This window comes from Mustelus asterias, chromosome 6, assembly GCF_964213995.1.
Source record: "Mustelus asterias chromosome 6, sMusAst1.hap1.1, whole genome shotgun sequence".
Taxonomy (NCBI): Eukaryota; Metazoa; Chordata; class Chondrichthyes; order Carcharhiniformes; family Triakidae; genus Mustelus; species Mustelus asterias.
This window is the reverse complement of record NC_135806.1, coordinates 53,828,400-53,847,557: the sequence shown is the minus strand read 5'-3', so window position 1 is coordinate 53,847,557 and position 19,158 is coordinate 53,828,400. Positions and strand designations below refer to the sequence as shown.

At 44.1% G+C, this 19,158-nt stretch overlaps 1 protein-coding gene across 12 annotated transcripts in view; it reads right to left on the bottom strand.

Moving 5' to 3' along the window:
- Nucleotides 1-19,158, bottom strand: part of cbwd (COBW domain containing) — a 65,094-nt gene that overhangs the window by 19,281 nt on the left and 26,655 nt on the right. For 6 of the 12 annotated variants that reach the window (XM_078214332.1, XM_078214330.1, XM_078214329.1 and 3 more), the window contains 4 exons: nucleotides 17,462-17,499; nucleotides 4,203-4,249; nucleotides 3,510-3,596; nucleotides 1,863-1,907 (listed from right to left, as the gene is read on the bottom strand). In XM_078214332.1, the coding sequence (XP_078070458.1) occupies nucleotides 1,863-1,907; nucleotides 3,510-3,596; nucleotides 4,203-4,249; nucleotides 17,462-17,499 (217 nt within the window). The remainder of the gene's footprint in view (nucleotides 1-1,862; nucleotides 1,908-3,509; nucleotides 3,597-4,202; nucleotides 4,250-17,461; nucleotides 17,500-19,158) is intronic. The other 6 variants (XM_078214339.1, XM_078214341.1, XM_078214337.1 and 3 more) reach the window with 1 other exon arrangement.

Below are 19,158 nucleotides of genomic sequence, written 5' to 3'. Positions count from 1 at the left end.
ACGTCCATGTTGGCTCTGTGCAAAAGCAATTCACCTCATGACACACACAGCCCCTTTGCAATTTATTTTCTTTCTTCCCTTGTGATCTATAGAAAATGCTCGTGTGAAACATCTTGGAATATTTTATGTTAAAAGATTAGTGTAACAACAACGTGTTGTTGTTGAATCTGACTGGCTTTATCTTAAAGCCGACTGCCCATTTCATGTCTCCTCTGCAGGTCTTCTCAAATCTCCTAAACCGCATGTTACTTTTTAAAAAATCTTAGATTGACAGAAGGTTAGCAGCTTGACCTTCTCCCAGTTCAAGGTTTAAAAAGTAAGGCCATTCCTCCAGAAGTGGGTCCTTTGAAACTAATCCCTGCTGAACTCAAACAGATGGATCATTCTAATGCCTAACATGTGAATGTTTGCTGGGATGTTAATTTATGAGTCCTGTTGCCTCAAGTCAGAGTGAAATACAAATACAGAAACATAGAATCTAGAAGCAGGAGTAGGCCTTCAAGCTTGCTCCGCCATTCATTATGATCATGGCTGATCATCAAATTCAATATCTTGATTCCCCCCTTTCCCCCATATCCCTTGATCACTTTAGCCCCCAAGAGCTATGTCTAATTCCTTCTTGAAATCAGACAACATTTTGGCCTTAACTACTTTCTGTGATAGTGAATTCCACACATTCAACACTCTTTGGGTAAAGAAATTTCTCCTCACCTCAGTTCTAAAAGGTTTACCCCTTGTCCTCAAACTATGAACCGTAGTTCTGGACTCCCTCACCATCAGGAACATTCTTTCTGAATCTACCCTGTTTAACCCTGTTAGAATTTTATAAATTTCTATGAGATCCCCTCTCACTCTTCTAAACTCCAGTGAATATACTCCTAACCAACTCAGTCTCTCCTTGTTTGACAGACCTGCCACCCCAGGAATCAGTCTGGTAAACCTTCACTGTATTCCCTCTATAGCAAGGACATCCTTCCTCAGATAAAGACACCAAAACTGCAAACAATACTCCAGGTGTGGCCTCACCAACACCCCATACAATTGCAGCAAAACATCCCTATCCTTATACTCAAATTCTCTCGCTATGAAGGCCAACATACCATTTGCCTTCTTTTCTGCCTGCTATACCTGCACGCTTACTTTCAGTGACTGATGACAAGATCTCGCTGAGTACACATCGCTCTCAATTTACACCCATTCAAGTAATAATCTCTCTTCCTATTATTGTTACCAAAGTGGATAACCTTACACTTATCCACATTATAGTGCGTCTGCCGTACATATGCCCACACTCTCAGCCTGTCCAAATCACGCTGAAGTATCTCCGTATCCTCCTCATAGCTCACCCTCCCACCTAACTTTGTATCATTTGCAAATCTGGCGATATTACATTTAGTTCCCTCTTTCAAATCATTAATATATAATGTGAACAGTTGGGGTTCTAGCACAGATCTCTGCGGTACCCCACTAGGCTTCTACCTGCCAATCAGAAAAAGACCCAATTATGCCAACTCTTTGCTTCCTATCCATTTCAAGACATTACCTGCAATCCCATGCGCTTTAACTTTACATAGTAGTCTGTTATGTGAGACCTTGTCGAAAGCCTTCTGAAAGTCTAAAACCATAACCACCGGTTCTCCTCAGTCAACTCAATGGTTACGTCCTCAAAGAATTCCAATAGATTCATCAAGTATGATTTCTCTTTTGTAAATCCATGCTGACTTTGTCTGAGTATACCACTGAACAAGGGGTGTCATTCTAGATAAATGCAATATCTCAACCCTAAACCACATCTCATGACAGTTTCACTTACAGAATTAAACACATCATTTTAATATAGAAAAAAACCACAATATGCTCACCTTGATCTTTGTGTTTCAATTAACTTAGCAAATCCATTGATTGACCTGAAATATAAATACTCAGACTATCATACTCAGCAAACACTACTGAAGATATTAAGCAGGAAAAATATGAATTTAAAAAGCTCCCGATTTTGTTTTGTTGCCTTGGAAACAATGGGGAAATGGGACCTCAAGTGAAATGAGATTGGGCAGTATCATCCCAGCTCTCAGTCAAGATAAAGCCATTAATTCAAGTTGCTTTCAATGTGATTCCAAACCATTGATCGTACTTTAAGGGACCAAAGTGTGACTGCCATAGGCAAAAGCAAAGAGGGGGCATTAGCGAGGACAATTCCGAGGTTTCTTTCCCTGCTACAACAATACTAATTCCATTTTCTCTAACAATAAATCGTTTTCCATTTCCTTTTCTAATGCCGTTTCCATCTGCATTAACTTGTGTGTCTTACGTAACTTTTTCCATGATTCTGGTGCCTGTGTTGGCCAATACGACGATGAGGCTGGCTCACATTAAGGAAAACTAATTAGGGATATAATTAAACCAAATGCAAACTGTTAAGCTTTAACACATAATATTGAAAGCTAATGATTTTTTTCATGTACGTAACACAACCACCGTACAAAATCTTGTAACATAAACAACACAAGAAAGGATTGGAACATTCAAGCATCGGTGGGACGTTGGCCATTCATCCGGTTTTGGACCGCACAGTCAGACTTTCAGCCCATCTACTTCCATTCCGGAACAGGGCACTGTTAGGTCCAGTACTTTCTTTTTTCAGTGTTATTATCATTGACAATGAGGTGTTGTACTTGGGACTGGTTGAGTGTTTGGGACTAAGTTGGACAGGGTTATTTAACAGGCTGCCAATCCACGATTACTCATTTTGCAGCCCGATTAGCAAAACTAAACTGGTGAATAGATATAGAAAGACTTGCAAGGAATGGTAGTCTCAAAAACTTGTAACAAGTACAACTTGGGCAAAGGACGAGACAGAAATTGTCATTCATTCTCATTAGTCATAAAAAGGGGTGTAGCTCATCAATCAGGTGAAGGTAAGTAGGGAAACAAAGCTGATGTAGACTGAATGACATGTTACATACGGTTGCAGAAAGAATTTTGTGTTTTTAAATTCATTCATGGGACTTGGGCATTGCTGGCTGGCCAGCATTTATTGCCCAGCCCTAGTTGCCATTGAAAAGGTGGTGGTGAACTGAATGGTTAGCGAGGTCATTTCACAGGGCAGTTGAGAGTCAACCACATTGTTGTGGCTCTGGAGTCACATGTAGGCCAGACCAGGTAAGGATGGCAGATTTCCTTCCCTAAAGAACATTAATGAACGAGATAGGGTTTTCCAACAATCAACAATGATTTCATGGTCATCAGTAGATTCTTAATTTCAGATATTTTTTATTGAATTCCAATTCCACCATCTGCCGTGGTGGGATTCGAACCCAGGTCCCTAGAACATTAACTGAGTTTCTGGATTGATAGTCTAGCAATAATACCACTAGGCCATTGCCTCCCATCCAAGTGACATTGTGCTACCTTTCAGACTGATGAGTTATTCTGTGCTTTTTTTGGCCGAAAATATATTTAAAATTTCAAGATCTGTTGCTACACAAATGCAAAATATCCTTCCTTACCTGACAGCAGTTTTCAAATATTCCAGCTCCTCATGTTGAACTAGGTCTGTTTTGTTAATGAGAATCAGGTCGCCAAGGGCAATTTGTCTAAATATGATAAAGAACGCAGATTAATCAACCCCCGAAAAGCATCAGGAAACTGCATTCATCTGTGGACTTCACCGCTCTATGTAAATTTCCAGAAATTCCACTGGCAGAGTTTATATTTGGAATGAGAGATGGATGAAAAATAAGGTGCCATTTTTTAGCAAAATATTTTAAACATTAATACAAATACAACATTCCTTGAATAATCTTCTACCAAATTAAAATCAAAAATATTCCCAATATACCATTGCTTCTGAAAACATTTTTAAAAACTAGACATATTTATAGTCATAAACTTATTTTTAATAATTTTGGTACAAGTCTCCAAAATGCCATTATTTAAGCATAGTAAAAGGCAAAGTTGCCACAGTCCCAGGTAACCACAGGGATGACAGGTGGTGATTTAACCTGTGAACCACCACACCTCAGGCGAGGGGCAAGGTTGGGAAGGCTGGGCCTTCATGAATAACCTCAGCCTGTATGGGAATTGAACCCACACTTTTGGCATTGTTCTGCATCACTAAGCAGCGGTCCAGCTACCTGAGCTAAACCAACACCCAACATAGTATATGCTAGCAAATAGTAAACCCCAAACATAGTAAATACCTGGCTGCTTCATTAACCAGATTTCCAGGCTTTTTTTCTGTCAGATGCTGTAGGAAACACAAATTTATTAACTCCATTATGCAGACAACATTGACAAGTTCATCTCCGTTAAATTATCAGTGAGAGCCACCAGAAATGATGCATCTTTTGTAAGCCTTTCTGTAAAGCTACAGAATGAGTCACCGTGGGCCATTTAATTCTTCCATGTGCTTTTGGTTGAGGCCTGGAAGGAAGATAACTTCCAGGGAAATAGGGGAAAAAACACATAATGGCGGGGGTGGCGGGGGGGAAGGACTTTATTGTTCCGCGTAATGATAGGAAGCAGGTTCACGCATTTCAGTACTTCACATTCCCAGTTTCTGAAACTTATCAATCAGAAAAGAGCACAACAGATTAATGTTTTGGATGAGATATTTCATCATACCTTGTAAGATCAGGGGAAGAGCTTCTGACCATAGCAATTCTGATCAAGGGTCACAATCAAAAACATTAATTCACCTTTCTCTCTCAAAAGCTGATTAACCTGGTGTATATTTGTACCATCTCATGTTTATTCCCAATCAACATTTAGATAGCAAGCACAGACCTGGAACAATTCCTACCAAGCTTTTTGTTCAGACCATAACAACATAGTTCAATGTGAAAGGAGGGAATAGGGAAAATGTATACGGTTAATAAAAAAATATTCAGTCCCTACTTAGAGGACTTTACAGGACAGAGGCAATCAGCTTTCAATTCAATATAGAACATGCAGCCAGTCTTACCCATTCTCATGATTCCCACTAACAGAAAATCAGTAAAAGAGTGAACACAAAGATGTAGCAGTTTAAAGTTTTAAAGTTTAAAGTTTACTTATTAGTGTCACAAGCAGGCTTACATTAACAATGCGATGAATTTACTGTGAAAATCCCCTAGTTGCCACACTGGCCCCTTTTCCGGTACACCGAGAGAGAATTTAGCATGGCCAATGCACCTAACCAGCACGTCTTTCAGATTGTGAGAGGAACCTAAAGCATCTGGAGGAAACCCATGCAGACATGGGGAGAATGTGCAGAGTCTGCACAGAGAGGGGCCCAAGCCGGGAATTGAACCCGGGTCCCTGGCACTGTGAGGCAGCACTAAGCCACTGTGCCGCCCTACACTACGTTTGGAACAGTAACATTCATCACTGCAGAGGAGGACCTACGAGTCAACAATCTCAACACTGCCACTGTGTTAATGCGCCAAGTAGAGGCCAGCACTTATTCAACAAAATGGGAGGAAAAGAACAGAAAGTGTGTTCCTAGGGTCCATCAGCCCTCAATTTCAAAGCTAATTTCAAAGGCCTTATCCATTCTCAACACTGGCCTTCCCAGCGAAGTTCAATCCCAAGAACGAATAATAAAAATGTATATTGCTTGAGAAAAGGGTGCTGATTATTGAGGCAATGTCCTGGAGAATGTACCGGGAAACTTGCCAGTTTAATTCAAAACAGGTGCAATGCCTGCACATGTTCCTTTTGCCTGGTGTATTCTCTCTGACAATGCCTCGACCAAACAGAGTAGACGTGCCAATCAGTCAGCATCCTTTATTCACGCACTGAAGATTGTTGTTATTCTTGCATCTGTCCTGATAAGCACAAGGCAAAAAGCTTCAACAGCATGTCTCTTTTTCCAGCAAAGCTCAAGCTTGAATGACAAAATGTCACGCCCACAATTTTTAAACATTTATTTTGTGGAATGTGGCCGCCGCTGGCTAAGCCAGCATTTATTACCCAACCCTAATTGCCCATGTGAGCTGCCTTCTTGAACTGCTGCAATTCATGTGGTGTAGGTACACCCACAGTGCTGTTAGGGAGGCAGTTCCAGTATTTTGACAGTGAAGGAACGGTGATATATTTCCAAGTCAGGATGGTAGCAAGTGTGAGACTTGGAGCAGAAATTTCAGGAGCTGGTGTTCCCGCATCTACTGCTCTTGTCCTTCGAGGTGGCAGAAGTCACAGGTTTGGAAGATGCTGTCGAAGGAGCCTTGGTGAATTGCTGGAGTGCATCTTGTAGGTGAGACATGCTGCTGCCATGATGTGTTGCTGGTGAAGCGAGTCTTGAGTGGAGTATGGGGTACCAATCAAATGGGCTGATTTGTCTTTGAAGGGCTCAAGTTTCTTGAGTGTTATTGGAGCTGCGCTCACCAGGCAAGTGGAGAGTATTCAATCACACCTCTGACTTATGCCTTGTAAATGGTGCATAGGTTTCAGTAGAGGAATGGCCACTGCAGAATTCCCAGTCTCTGACCTGCTCCTGTAGCCAGCGTTTATATGGCTGGTCCAATTCAGCTCCTGGTCAATAGTAACATCCGGGATGTTGATAATGGGGGATTCAGCAATTCAACGCCAAACAAAAGAAAGGTTATCAGAGGGGGGATTAGGCAGCCATGGCTGACAAAGGAAGTCAGGGAATGCATCAAGGCAAAAGAGAGAGCCTATAATGTGGCAAAGAGTAGTGGGAAGTCAGAAGATTGGGAAGGCTATAAAAACAAACAGAGGATAACAAAGAGAGAAATAAGGAAGGAGAGGATCAAATATGAAGGTAGGCTAGCCAGTAACATTAGGAATGATAGTAAAAGTTTCTTTAAATACATTAAAAACAAACGGGAGGCAAAAGTAGACATTGGGCCGCTCCAAAATGACGCTGGTAATCTAGTGATGGGAGACAAGGAAATAGCTGAGGAACTTAATAAGTACTTTGCGTCAGTCTTCACAGTAGAAGACATGAGTAATATCCCAACAATTCAGGAAAGTCAGGGGGCAGAGTTGAATATGGTTGCCATCACAAAGGAGAAAGTGCTAGAGAAACTAAAAGGTCTGAAAATTGATAAATCTCCGGGCCCAGATGGGCTACATCCTAGAGTTCTAAAGGAGATAGCTGAAGAAATAGTGGAGGCGTTAGTTATGATCTTTCAAAAGTCACTGGAGTCAGGGAAAGTCCCAGAGGATTGGAAAATCGCTGTTGTAACCCCACTGTTCAAGAAGGGAACAAGAAAAAAGATGGAAAATTATAGGCCAATTAGCCTAACCTCAGTTGTTGGCAAAATTCTAGAATCCATCGTTAAGGATGAGATTTCTAAATTCTTGGAAGTGCAGGGTCGGATTAAGACAAGTCAGCATGGATTTAGTAAGGGGAGGTCGTGCCTGACAAACCTGTTAGAGTTCTTTGAAGAGATAACAAATAGGTTAGACCAAGGAGAGCCAATGGATGTTATCTATCTTGACTTCCAAAAGGCCTTTGACAAGGTGCCTCACGGGAGACTGCTGAGTAAAATAAGGGCCCATGGTATTCGAGGCAAGGTACTAACATGGATTGACGATTGGCTGTCAGACAGAAGGCAGAGAGTTGGGATAAAAGGTTCTTTCTCAGAATGGCAACCGGTGACAAGTGGTGTCCCGCAGGGTTCAGTGTTGGGGCCACAGCTGTTCTCTTTATATATTAACGATCTAGATGACGGGACTGGGAGCATTCTGGCCAAGTTTGCCGATGATACAAAGATAGGTGGAGGGGCAGGTAGTATTGAGGAGGTGGGGAGGCTGCAGAAAGATTTAGACAGTTTAGGAGAGTGGTCCAAGAAGTGGCTGATGAAATTCAACGTGGGCAAGTGCGAGGTCGTACACTTTGGAAAAAAGAATAGAGGCATGGACTATTTTCTAAACGGTGACAAAATTCATAATGCTAAAGTGCAAAGGGACTTGGGAGTCCTAGTCCAGGATTCTCTAAAGGTAAACTTGCAGGTTGAGTCCGTAATTAAGAAAGCAAATGTAATGTTGTCATTTATCTCAAGAGGCTTGGAATACAAAAGCAGGGATGTACTTCTGAGGCTTTATAAAGCACTGGTTAGGCCCCATTTGGAGTACTGTGAGCAATTTTGGGCCCCACACCTCAGGAAGGACATACTGGCACTGGAGCGGGTCCAGCGGAGATTCACACGGATGATCCCAGGAATGGTAGGCCTGACATACGATGAACGTCTGAGGATCGTGGGATTATATTCATTGGAGTTTAGGAGGTTGAGGGGAGATCTGATAGAAACTTACAAGATAATGAACGGCTTAGATAGGATGGACGTAGGGAAGTTGTTTCCATTAACAGGGGAGACTAGGACGCGGGGGCACAGCCTTAGAATAAAAGGGAGTCACTTTAGAACAGAGATGAGGAGAAATTTCTTCAGCCAGAGAGTGGTGGGTCTGTGGAATTCATTGCCACAGAGGGCTGTGGAGGCCGAGACGTTGAGCGTCTTCAAGACAGAAATTGATAAATTCTTGATTTCTCGAGGAATTAAGGGCTATGGGGAGAGAGCGGGTAAATGGAGTTGAAATCAACCATGATTGAATGGTGGAGTGGACTCGATGGGCCGAATGGCCTTACTTCCGCTCCTAGGTCTTATGGTCTTATGGAATCTCATGGGCAGGTGGATACATTCTCTCTTATTGGAGACAGCCATTGCCTGGCACTAGTGTGGTTTAAATATTACTTGCCACTTATTAGGCCAAGACTAAGGGTCTGATTTGGGTGCGAAATCGCGGTAAAGTTGGGCACGGGCCTATAGAAACAGAGAAAACTACAGCAGAAAACAGGCCCTTTGGCCCCACAAGTTGTGCCGAACATATCCCTACCTTTAAGGCCTACCGATAACCCTCCTATACCGCGATCTGCACCCGATTCCGAGCAGACCAAAGCTTTCCCGACACCCGATTCGGGCGTGGGTCCGGCCCGTGCCCGAATCGGGCGGCCCGACAATTTAAATGCATTTGCATGCATTTAAATCGACTTAATGAACCAAATCCCACTTTACCATCTTCTGGCCCGTTCCGCGTCCGCGCTGTTACCGACCTGCAAAATAAAAGTCTGAAGTTGCCGCTGCAGCCTCCGAAGAGCGGGGTCAGAGACTCCAACGGCTCTCTGACCCAGGTCATCCTCTGGTGGGGTGGGAGGGGGGTGGGAGGAGGAGAGGGGGTGTGACGTCTCATCTCCTGGGGGGGGTGGTGACCGATCATCCCCTGGCGGGTGGAGAGGGGGTGTGACGTCTCATCCTCTGGTCGGGGGGGTTCCGCTGCCTGTCTGCGGCCGATCCCTCCTGGCACCATCACTGGTAACTACCAGCCACAGCCATCTCTCCCACTCTCTCGCACCTGCAGGGAAGAGTAATCTGTGGCTGGTAGTGTACCAGTGATGGTGCCAGGAGGGATCGGCCGCAGACAGGCAGCGGAACCCCCCCGACCAGAGGATGAGACGTCACACCCCCTCTCCTCTCCTCCTCCCACCCCCCCAGGGAATGATACGTCACACTCCCTCCCCTCCCCCCCCACCGACCAGAGGATGAACGTCAGAGAGCCGCTCTCTCCGCTTTTTTTTTCGTGCCCGGGCGCGCTGTCAGATTTTTTTCGAACAGCGCATGCGCAGTTCAGAGCTCCGATCGGTCCGCCAGCGCTAAGCCCCGCCCACAGCGCTAAGCCCCGCACACAGCACGGATCGGGCCGGAGCCGGCAAAACGCATATGGGCGCGCTGGAAAGAGGATTCAAGGCGCAGATCTATTTGACGCCCAGGTCCGGCACTTAGACTCAAAATGGGAAAATTCCCCCCTAAATGTTGTCCAGGTCTTGCTGCATTCAGGCATGGACTGCATTAGAATCTGAGGAGTTCCAAATGGTGCTGAACATTTGGAAGTCATCAGAAAACATACCCATGTCCTACCTTACAAAGGAGCTCAGGTAATTAATGAAGCGGCTGAAGATGGTTGGGCCTAGAACAGTACCCTGAGGAACTCCTATAGTGATGGCCTGGGATTAAGATGATTGGCCACCAACAACCATCTTCCTTTGTGTTAGGTATGACTCCAGGTGAGATCCTTCAGGGAAAAGTATCCCTCCCCCCTCTCCGCCCACCCCTTCCCCACCCTCTCCTTGCCTCCCTCCTCTTCCCTCCCACCCCCTCTCCTTGATGCCACACTCAGTCAAAAGTGGCCTGAATGTCAAGGGTGGTCATTCTCGACTTCATCACGAATGATTTCCAGAATATTGTCTTACCTCTCAATTACATATGTAACATGATAACTTAAAGCACAAAAAGGAGCTCATTTGTGTAAGACACTGAGGTTGCATTGAAAATTGTAACAGCAGAGGAACAGACTGTTTAGCTCAACAAGTCCATACCAGTAATACAGCTTCCACTGATGTGAGTGGGTCAGTGGGGTGGAAGAAACAGGTATACTGAGCATCCTTTGACAGTGAGAAAGGTTTCACTGACTGGGAACTGATGGTAGAGACAGTCCTTTTACTTGTTAATGACAGAATAAAGATGAACAGCCAACAAATTCAAAGTATTTATTTTGCAAAAAATAACAGCAACAGGGGTAACCAAAGATTGTGGATACATGCCAAAGATGCTGTACCACAGCAGTATTACTGAAAGGTGGAAAATTTAGTTAGACAAGAAAACAATAAGTAACTTTTAAAAGGGAAGACACAGAATTAATGTAGAATTGGGTTACCTATTCTCTTTTAAGTTATCTAATCAGCATTGAAGATAATTATAAATTGATTACATTAGGCTAACAAATTTTTGAGGAATGCCAGCCGGTAAGATTAGCAAACTCTAATAGCAGAAACTTTCCCCCATCATTTGACCCTTGAATATAACCTCATTGACTTTCTATTATGTAGCAATTCAAGTGGTAATTCAATTCAGGCCTTTTTTCACTGTAAATAATCAAAAGCAACTTGTACAATATCAATACAGAAAATAAAAAAAACACCTTTCCCTGACCTTCTTTATATAATTCCCTGTTCATTAATTCCTTTCAATTGAATGTTGCCAAGTTTTTAAAGCCAAATCACAAAAGAACTGTGGCTCTGGCCTAAATGTCAGGCCCTTGGAGTCGAGAGCTGTCATTTGCGCTTGTCCAATCATTTGTCCATGATTAGGAAATTAATATTTTAGATCACTAGGTGACAATCCCATTTCCGTGATGGGCCCTGATTTCAATTACCACCTCAGTTTCAATTTAACTGGCTGACCACACAGCAGCTCCCCCAGCTTCAGCTGTGATGGGCCCAGTCCGTGAAGCATGACACACTCCAATTGCTACCCATTACCGATATGTCATCACTTGTAGTGACATCAAAACTATTTAAACGGGAGGTAACTGGCAGAGGTCAAGCATCAGGGGTTACAGAAGTGGACAAGTTGCCAAATTTTCATCCCCAAATGAGGAGGAAACAAAAGCTCGGATATTTCCGAGCCGTAATTGAAATGCGGCGGCTTTCTGTAAATCTGTCAATGTGTCACTTTTTCAACCTGGTCCGTGCATTTTGTGAAATAACTTCATCTAGTCTACATGTGTATTTAACAATTGCTTTTCAAATAAATAAAGGAACTGTCAATGCATCTGTGAAAATATTTCTTCTATTAAAAGACTGTGACTGTACTGTCACCAAACAAAACATGCCCGCACACCCTTTCAGTAGAATCAAGTAATAGGAAATAGCTACTTTCACAATGCAGCATTTAACCTCGGGCCAACAAGACAACTTTCTAATGGAATTGTAACTCAAACCAGCACTTTGTTGGATATTTTGATTCCTTGCTCGCTTCTCCCACCACTCCCCAGGAGAAGGTGAGAGAATACTGGGGAAAAAGAGGGAAAGAAAACTTCAGCAACAACTGTATTAAACCTGGGAAAATAACCCAGCAGAGAGAAGTGGAACAACTAGAGCAAGGATGGTGAAAGGACAGAGAGTTGTACAAACCAGCTATGATTAGGCAGCTAAGGCCATTCTCATGCACTATCTACCTACAATAGATATCTGCAAAGTAATCTGCACTTGTAAATAACTATTTTTCTATTAAAGAAACATAGAAATTGATAGATGACAAAAGATCGAGTTCCATCCAGTTCACCTTCTGCTAACCTGACAGTTGTGTGGTACACTCATCTGTTCCTCGTAACACTTTAAAAGGGAATCTAAGTTTCCAAGAGAAAATTTTGCATTCCCTTCACTGGAACTCTTTGGATCCGGGCTGCCAATGGGACGATAGCATGATGCCTGGTCAGATAGGACATAGTTGTAAGTTAAGTAGAGTCATCAGGCTTTGGATCTCTCTCACCACTTGGATACAAAAGATCAATGTATGCTACAATGTTGCGTCCCATGTGCCGGGCAATGGCGGGTCCACGTTGGTATGGGAAAGTTGTGTCGCTGAAATTGGAACTTTATAATCTGCTCTGCAATGGCTTGTGGTGTAACAGGGGATCCAGGGCGCATCCTTGCAACCACATACAGACACAGTGGCCTTGTATCAGAGCAGCCAACCTTGGGGCAGGATGAATGCAAAATGGCTGCTGCCACAATACTGAGCATTAACCAGCAATGTATTGTGCATGGTTGGACACACACCGAATGCACATTTATGGAATGGAAGTCCTGGAGTTTCCTAAACCCCTCCTTGTTGACATGGGGAGCCTTCAGAGGTGCATGCACACATTTGATGGTAGCCAATAACTTTGCGAATCCTGCTACCCTAGCAAAGCTTTGCTCGCTTTTTCTCTTGTCCATGAAAAGACAACAAACTGCTTTTGTCTGGAGTAGATGGCCTTAGCAACTTCCCGAATGCTCCAATGGGTGGAATACTGGAAAATGTTGCTAACATCAGCAACTCGTGCTTGGAAATATCTAGAGGCATAAAAATTGAAGGTGATGGTGACATTTGCAGGTGGTGAGGCATTAGCAGGGGCATCCTTGCCCTGCTGATAGGCTCCAGGTCAGGTGAAAGTGGTGCAGTTCAGTGACCATCATAGAACATAAGAACATAAGAAATAGGAGCAGGAGTAGGCCATCTAGCCCCTCGAGCCTGCCCCGCCATTCAATAAGATCATGGCTGATCTGAAGTGGATCAGTTCCACTTACCCGCCTGATCCCTATAACCCCTAATTCCCTTACCGATCAGGAATCCATCTATCCGTGATTGAAACATATTCAACGAGGTAGCCTCCACCACTTCAGTGGGCAGAGAATTCCAGAGATTCACCACCCTCTCAGAGAAGAAGTTCCTCCTCAACTCTGTCCTAAACTGACCCCCCTTTATTTTGAGGCTGTGCCCTCTAGTTCTAGTTTCCTCTCTAAGTGGAAAGAATCTCTCCACCTCTACCCTATCCAACCCCTTCATTATCTTATAGGTCTCTATAAGATCCCCCCTCAGCCTTCTAAATTCCAACGAGTACAAACCCAATCTGCTCAGTCTCTCCTCATAATCAACACCCTTCATCTCTGGTATCAACCTGGTGAACCTTCTCTGCACTCCCTCCAAGGCCAATATATCCTTCCGCAAATAAGGGGACCAATACTGCACACAGTATTCCAGCTGCAGCCTCACCAATGCCCTGTACAGATGCAGCAAGACATCTCTGCTTTTATATTCTATCCCCCTTGCGATATAGGCCAACATCCCATTTGCCTTCTTGATCACCTGTTGCACCTGCAGACTGGGTTTTTGCGTCTCATGCACAAGGACCCCCAGATCCCTCTGCACAGCAGCATGTTGTAATTTATTTCCATTTAGATAATAATCCAATTTGCGATTATTTCTTTCAAAGTGAATAACCTCGCATTTGTTAACGTTATACTCCATCTGCCAGATCCTCGCCCACTCACTCAGCCTGTCCAAATCTCTCTGCAGACCTTCTACGCCCTCCACACGATTCACTTTTCTACTTGTCTTTGTGTCGTCTGCAAACTTTGTTACCCTACACTCAGTCCCCTCCTCCAGATCGTCTATATAAATGGTAAATAGTTGAGGCCCCAGTACCGATCCCTGCGGCACGCCACTAGTTACCATCTGCCAACCAGAAAAGCACCCATTTATTCAGACTCTCTGCTTCCTGTCGGATACCCAATCCCCAATCCACGCTAACACCCTACCCCCAACTCCGTGTGACCCAATCTTCTTCAGCAACCTTTTGTGAGGCACCTTATCAAACGGCTTTTGGAAATCCAAAAGTACCGCATCCACCGGTTCCCCTCCGTCAACCGCACTAGTCACATCTTCATAAAAATCCAACAAGTTCGTCAAGCACGACTTTCCCCTCATGAATCCATGCTGCGTCTGCTTAATCGAACCATTCTTATCCAGATGACCTGCTATTTCTTCTTTTAATGATGGATTCCAGCATTTTCCCAACTACAGACATTAAGCTAACCGGCCTGTAGTTACCCGCCTTTTGTCTATTTCCTTTTTTAAACAGCGGCGTAACATTAGCCGTTTTCCAATCCTCCGGCACTACCCCAGAATCCAATGAATTTTGATAAATAACCACTAACGCATCCGCTATTACCTCTGACATTTCTTTCAGTACCCTGGGATGCATTCCATCTGGGTCTGGGGACTTGTCCACCTTCAGTCCCGTTAGTCTACCAAGCACTGCCTCCCTGGTAACATTAATTGTATTGAGTACCTCTCCTCCCACCAACTCAGCTCATTTGTTCGACTGGAGCAGGACAGAGGGAGAGATTCTCAGCAGCAGTGCTGAGGGTGAGTAAAGTGCTGTGATTTGATCAACTTGTTGAACCTGAGTCACCTCAGGGACTGCTCAGGTGAGTAATACTCTCAAAAAGCCCATGGTGGGTGGGGCCATCTGTGCCTCCACCCTCCTCGCAGAGCTTCCCCTCTCTACGTCCTCAGCTCCATTTCCTGGACAAGTTACAGATCAACAGGCACTGCCATCACAGCTCCCATACCTGGGCCAGGTATTCCTCTGTCCTCCTCCACCTGTATGCAGCAGCTTCCAAAAGCCAAACACAATCGGGGACAAAGCAAAGTGCTTCCACAAATTCAGCTTTAACAGATATCAGTCAAGAGCATCCCAGCTGCAAGTTGCTGACTGGTACTTTCCAAAGCACTGACAATAGCTCAATCAGCAGCTGGATGTCTAATGTGTGAATTTGTTGAATGAACCTGCACAATCAACATTTGGCAAATGGGCATCACATCAGCTGGTTTGTCTACGTGACGTCATGATTTGATCAATATCACTGGTTCTGGTTTTTGCAGGAGAAACCTATGCGAGGGCCCTTCTCTAGAGGATTCATTGCATGGGCTGTACCAGAAGTGGCTGGCAGTGCAGTGTGCACCCCAAGCAGGGCTTTTAGCTTTGGTAGCATCACTTCTAGTGGAAGATAGCCAACTGGAATATGGGGGGGCGGGGGGGGGTTAGTGCCAGTGCGCATGTGAAGTGGCCCGCTCAGCACTATGCTGCCACCCTCTCGAGCAGGATGAGGCCCCCCACACCCTTCACGTGAATCCCCTCTGTGAAGCACAGAATGCCGGAGATTCATGAAACTAAGTACGCCCAAAAATATGGGCAGGAAAATCTCCCATTTTCCCACCCACTGGGCACTTAGTCCCGGGACAATCGCCCCCCCAAGATCTGAATAAGCTGTGGGAAGCTCATTCCAGGTTGGGTTTTGGATACTGGAGGACTATGATGGCAAAATTAAAAATTATTGCGTTCAAGAAAAGAACGGCAGTACCAAAAAAAATTCAAAACTCACGTTTACTAAGATGCCGACCAGAAAGAATTTTGGGGAGGCACAGCCAGAGTGTGAAACTGCAGACAAAGCCAAGCCCAGCATTTTCACAGGGAATTAGTGTGACAAATGACACCATGCTAAGCAGAAAACACCTGATTAGCTTACCGTGTCCAGGCAATTCAATAGAACAGTTTCAGTTTAGACTGAAAATCCAGAACCAAGGTAAACAATGAGGTGTTCAAGGCTATGAGGGGCACGGACAGGGTGGATAGGGAGCAGCTGTTCCCTTTAGTTGACGGGTCAGTTACGAGGGGGCACAAGTTAAAAGTGAGGGATGGGAGGTTTAGGGAGGATTTGAGGAAAAACGTTTTTACTCAGAGGGTGGTGACGGTCTGGAATGCACTACCTGGGAAGGTGGTGGAGGCGGGATGCCTCACATCCTTTAAAAAGTACCTGGATGAGTACTTGGCACTCCATAACATTCAAGTGCTGGCAAGTGGGATTAGGTGGGCAGGTCAGGGCATTTAATGCGTCGGTGCAGACTCGATGGGCCGAAGGGCCTCTTCTGCACTGCAGTAATCTGTGATTCTGTGAACAGATTATACCAATTTTCATATAATTATAATGGCGCAAAAGGCAAGGATGTTTCCGCTGATCACCTCTGCGGAAGGCATTAATTTTCACCAGGATATGTTCCCACAAGCACCAATAAGCAGAATTCATGTGTGAGTTAGAGTAGGGGTCATCAACAGCAGTGGCCCTATCTTCACCTGATCAGCATAGAGTTGCACGCACAAACCCACATCAGGCAGTTCACATCAGAATAAGTAATAAGAGGGACAGAAGTTATGGTGAGGTGACAGACAATGCAGTGAAGGAGGTACATTTTGATGATGGGTGAGTGGTAGAAAGGGGGGAGGGCTTTAGGAACGAAAGTTGCAGAGTGCAAGGATATAGTGATTGAAGACTGCAACTGATGATGGAACAATCAGGGGTTTGGGTGTCGAAAAAGTACAGCAGAGTCAGAAAAGGAAAGGTCATGCGCTGAGGACAGCACACCCGACTGTGTCTATGCCTGTAAGAATTTGCATATGTATTTAAACATTTAAAGCTAAATGCTAATGGGTGGGAGCCAAAGGTGTTTTAGGTGATGAGGAAATGTATGTATATTACAGCCAGAAAGCCAGCTGTAAAAGTAAAGCCATGAAGAGGAGACGACGTGGACGAGGGCAATGGGAGTGACACGGTGACACAAATGGCCACTATTAGAGATCTGCACATACCTGATATTGATAACAGATTACAGGTAGAGTTTAAAGCTCAATATGGGGCCAGAGGTCACAAAGCCGGAAAGGATTGTGGAACTGGCACTCAATGTGCAAAGTTGCTGACGGCCTTATTTACCCAAAGGCACTGAAGCCAATTGCAGTTCTGCAAATGCTACTTTGGCCAAGAGCAGCTAACTGAACATCGACTGGCAATCAAATGTTAGGCCTTCCTGTTCTCTACAGGTGAAAAGTCACTGGGCTAAATCACAGAAACATTTGTTATGAGCTGCAATCTGAATTTTACCACAGGTATTATAACAATATTTTGGAGGCACAAAGTTAAAAACTTGCAAGTTTTCAGTCTATGCAAAACAATGGTTGGAAGTAAAATTTTCCATGACCCAGATGGTTCAAAGTATTTCAGAACAATAAGTCTTACCTGCATTCCATATTTCGCATCAACAACAGAAATAATACCTATGAGATAGGAGACAAATATTTGAATTACTTTCATGCCAGCATTTGATGTTCTATTTATTTAATTGGAAACACATTGCATAACATGGAAGTGGTTACACACAGGAAAATCTTATTTTGTATAAACTCTGAATTTCTTTAGAATAAAGCTATTTTCTGCTCCCGATGAATCCCATATGAGAGAAAGAACAATATTTGCTTTTGCAGTGAATTGTTCAACCAAGTATACTGGCTATAAAGCAGAGTTGATTTACATATCAAGACATTCATCTCAAGTCATTTCCCTTAGAACAGTAATGGCACTCGTGACTTTGTATCAGGAAACTGTGAGTTCAAGTCCCACTCCACAGCCTTGAGCACATGGTCCCAGCTGACATGACGCTGCAGTATTTAGGGAGTGTCGCATTGGAGAGGTTTCTGTTTTTCAGATGAGACATTACACCAAAATCCTCTCAAGTGGATGTAAAAGACCCCAGAGCACTCATCGAAGAAATGCAGGATTTCTCTCCTTGGCCAACATTTATCCCTCACTCAACACCACCAAAACACATTATCTGCTCACTTATCTCACTGCTTTTTGTGTACATTTGATGTGCAATAGTGTGATTTGGATGCAATGATGTTCGCATGTACCTGCTGCCTTTGTTCTTCTCAGAAGGTTGTGGGTTTGAGGTGCTGTTGAAGAAATCTTTACAAGTTGCTACAAGCTTTTTTGCAGGTAGTACACACTGCAACCATGCATGTTGGTGGTGGTTGTTTAAAATGGGATGGGCTGTTGATCAAGGAGCCTTCTCTATTCATGTATGGTGTTGTTATTTTTCAGTGCTGTCTTAGAAACCCTACTGTACAGAAAGAGGCCATTCGGCCCATCAAGTCTGCACCAACCACAATCCCAGCCAGGCCCTACCCCCATATCCCTACATATTTACCCACTAATCCCTCTAACCTATGCATCCCAGGACACTAAGGGCAATTTTAGCATGGCCAATCAACCTAACCCGCACATCTTTGGACTGTGGGAGGAAACCGGAGCACCCGGAGGAAACCCACGCAGACACGAGGAGAATGTGCAAACTCCACACAGACAGTGACCCAAGCCGGGAATCGAACCCAGGTCCCTGGAGCTGTGAAGCAGCAGTGCTAACCACTGTGCTACCGTGCCGCCGAATGTCATAAGTGCATCCATCGGGGCAAGTGGAAAACATTCTGCCTTGCAACACCTCTCCCAATTCCTGTTAATAAATTATCAGACTGCTTGTCCAACATGAGCAGAAACTAAATCCAAGTCATTTTCTTCAGGTCCCACTGCGACCTTTGTTCCCTGCTGCCAATGGCATCCCTTTCCTGGGAACAGTCTGAGATTCAACAATCACCCAGTGCCAATCCCATTACCTCCTCCAGGTAATGTGCCAATGATAGTGGGCACATATATGCCAGAATTTTTTTTTTTCCTCAATTAATATCAATAGCAGAATTAGCTGCAGAGTACTACAACATAATATTCATGATTTTACAATGTTATTTTTTATGACAGGCAAAATCAATGATAAAACGAAGAGCTTTAGAAATCATTTTTCATGTCTTAGTCGGTTCAGGATGATTAACAGCGAATTACAGAATGGCAATCAACAGAATCCATATGGAATGGGCTCATTCAAC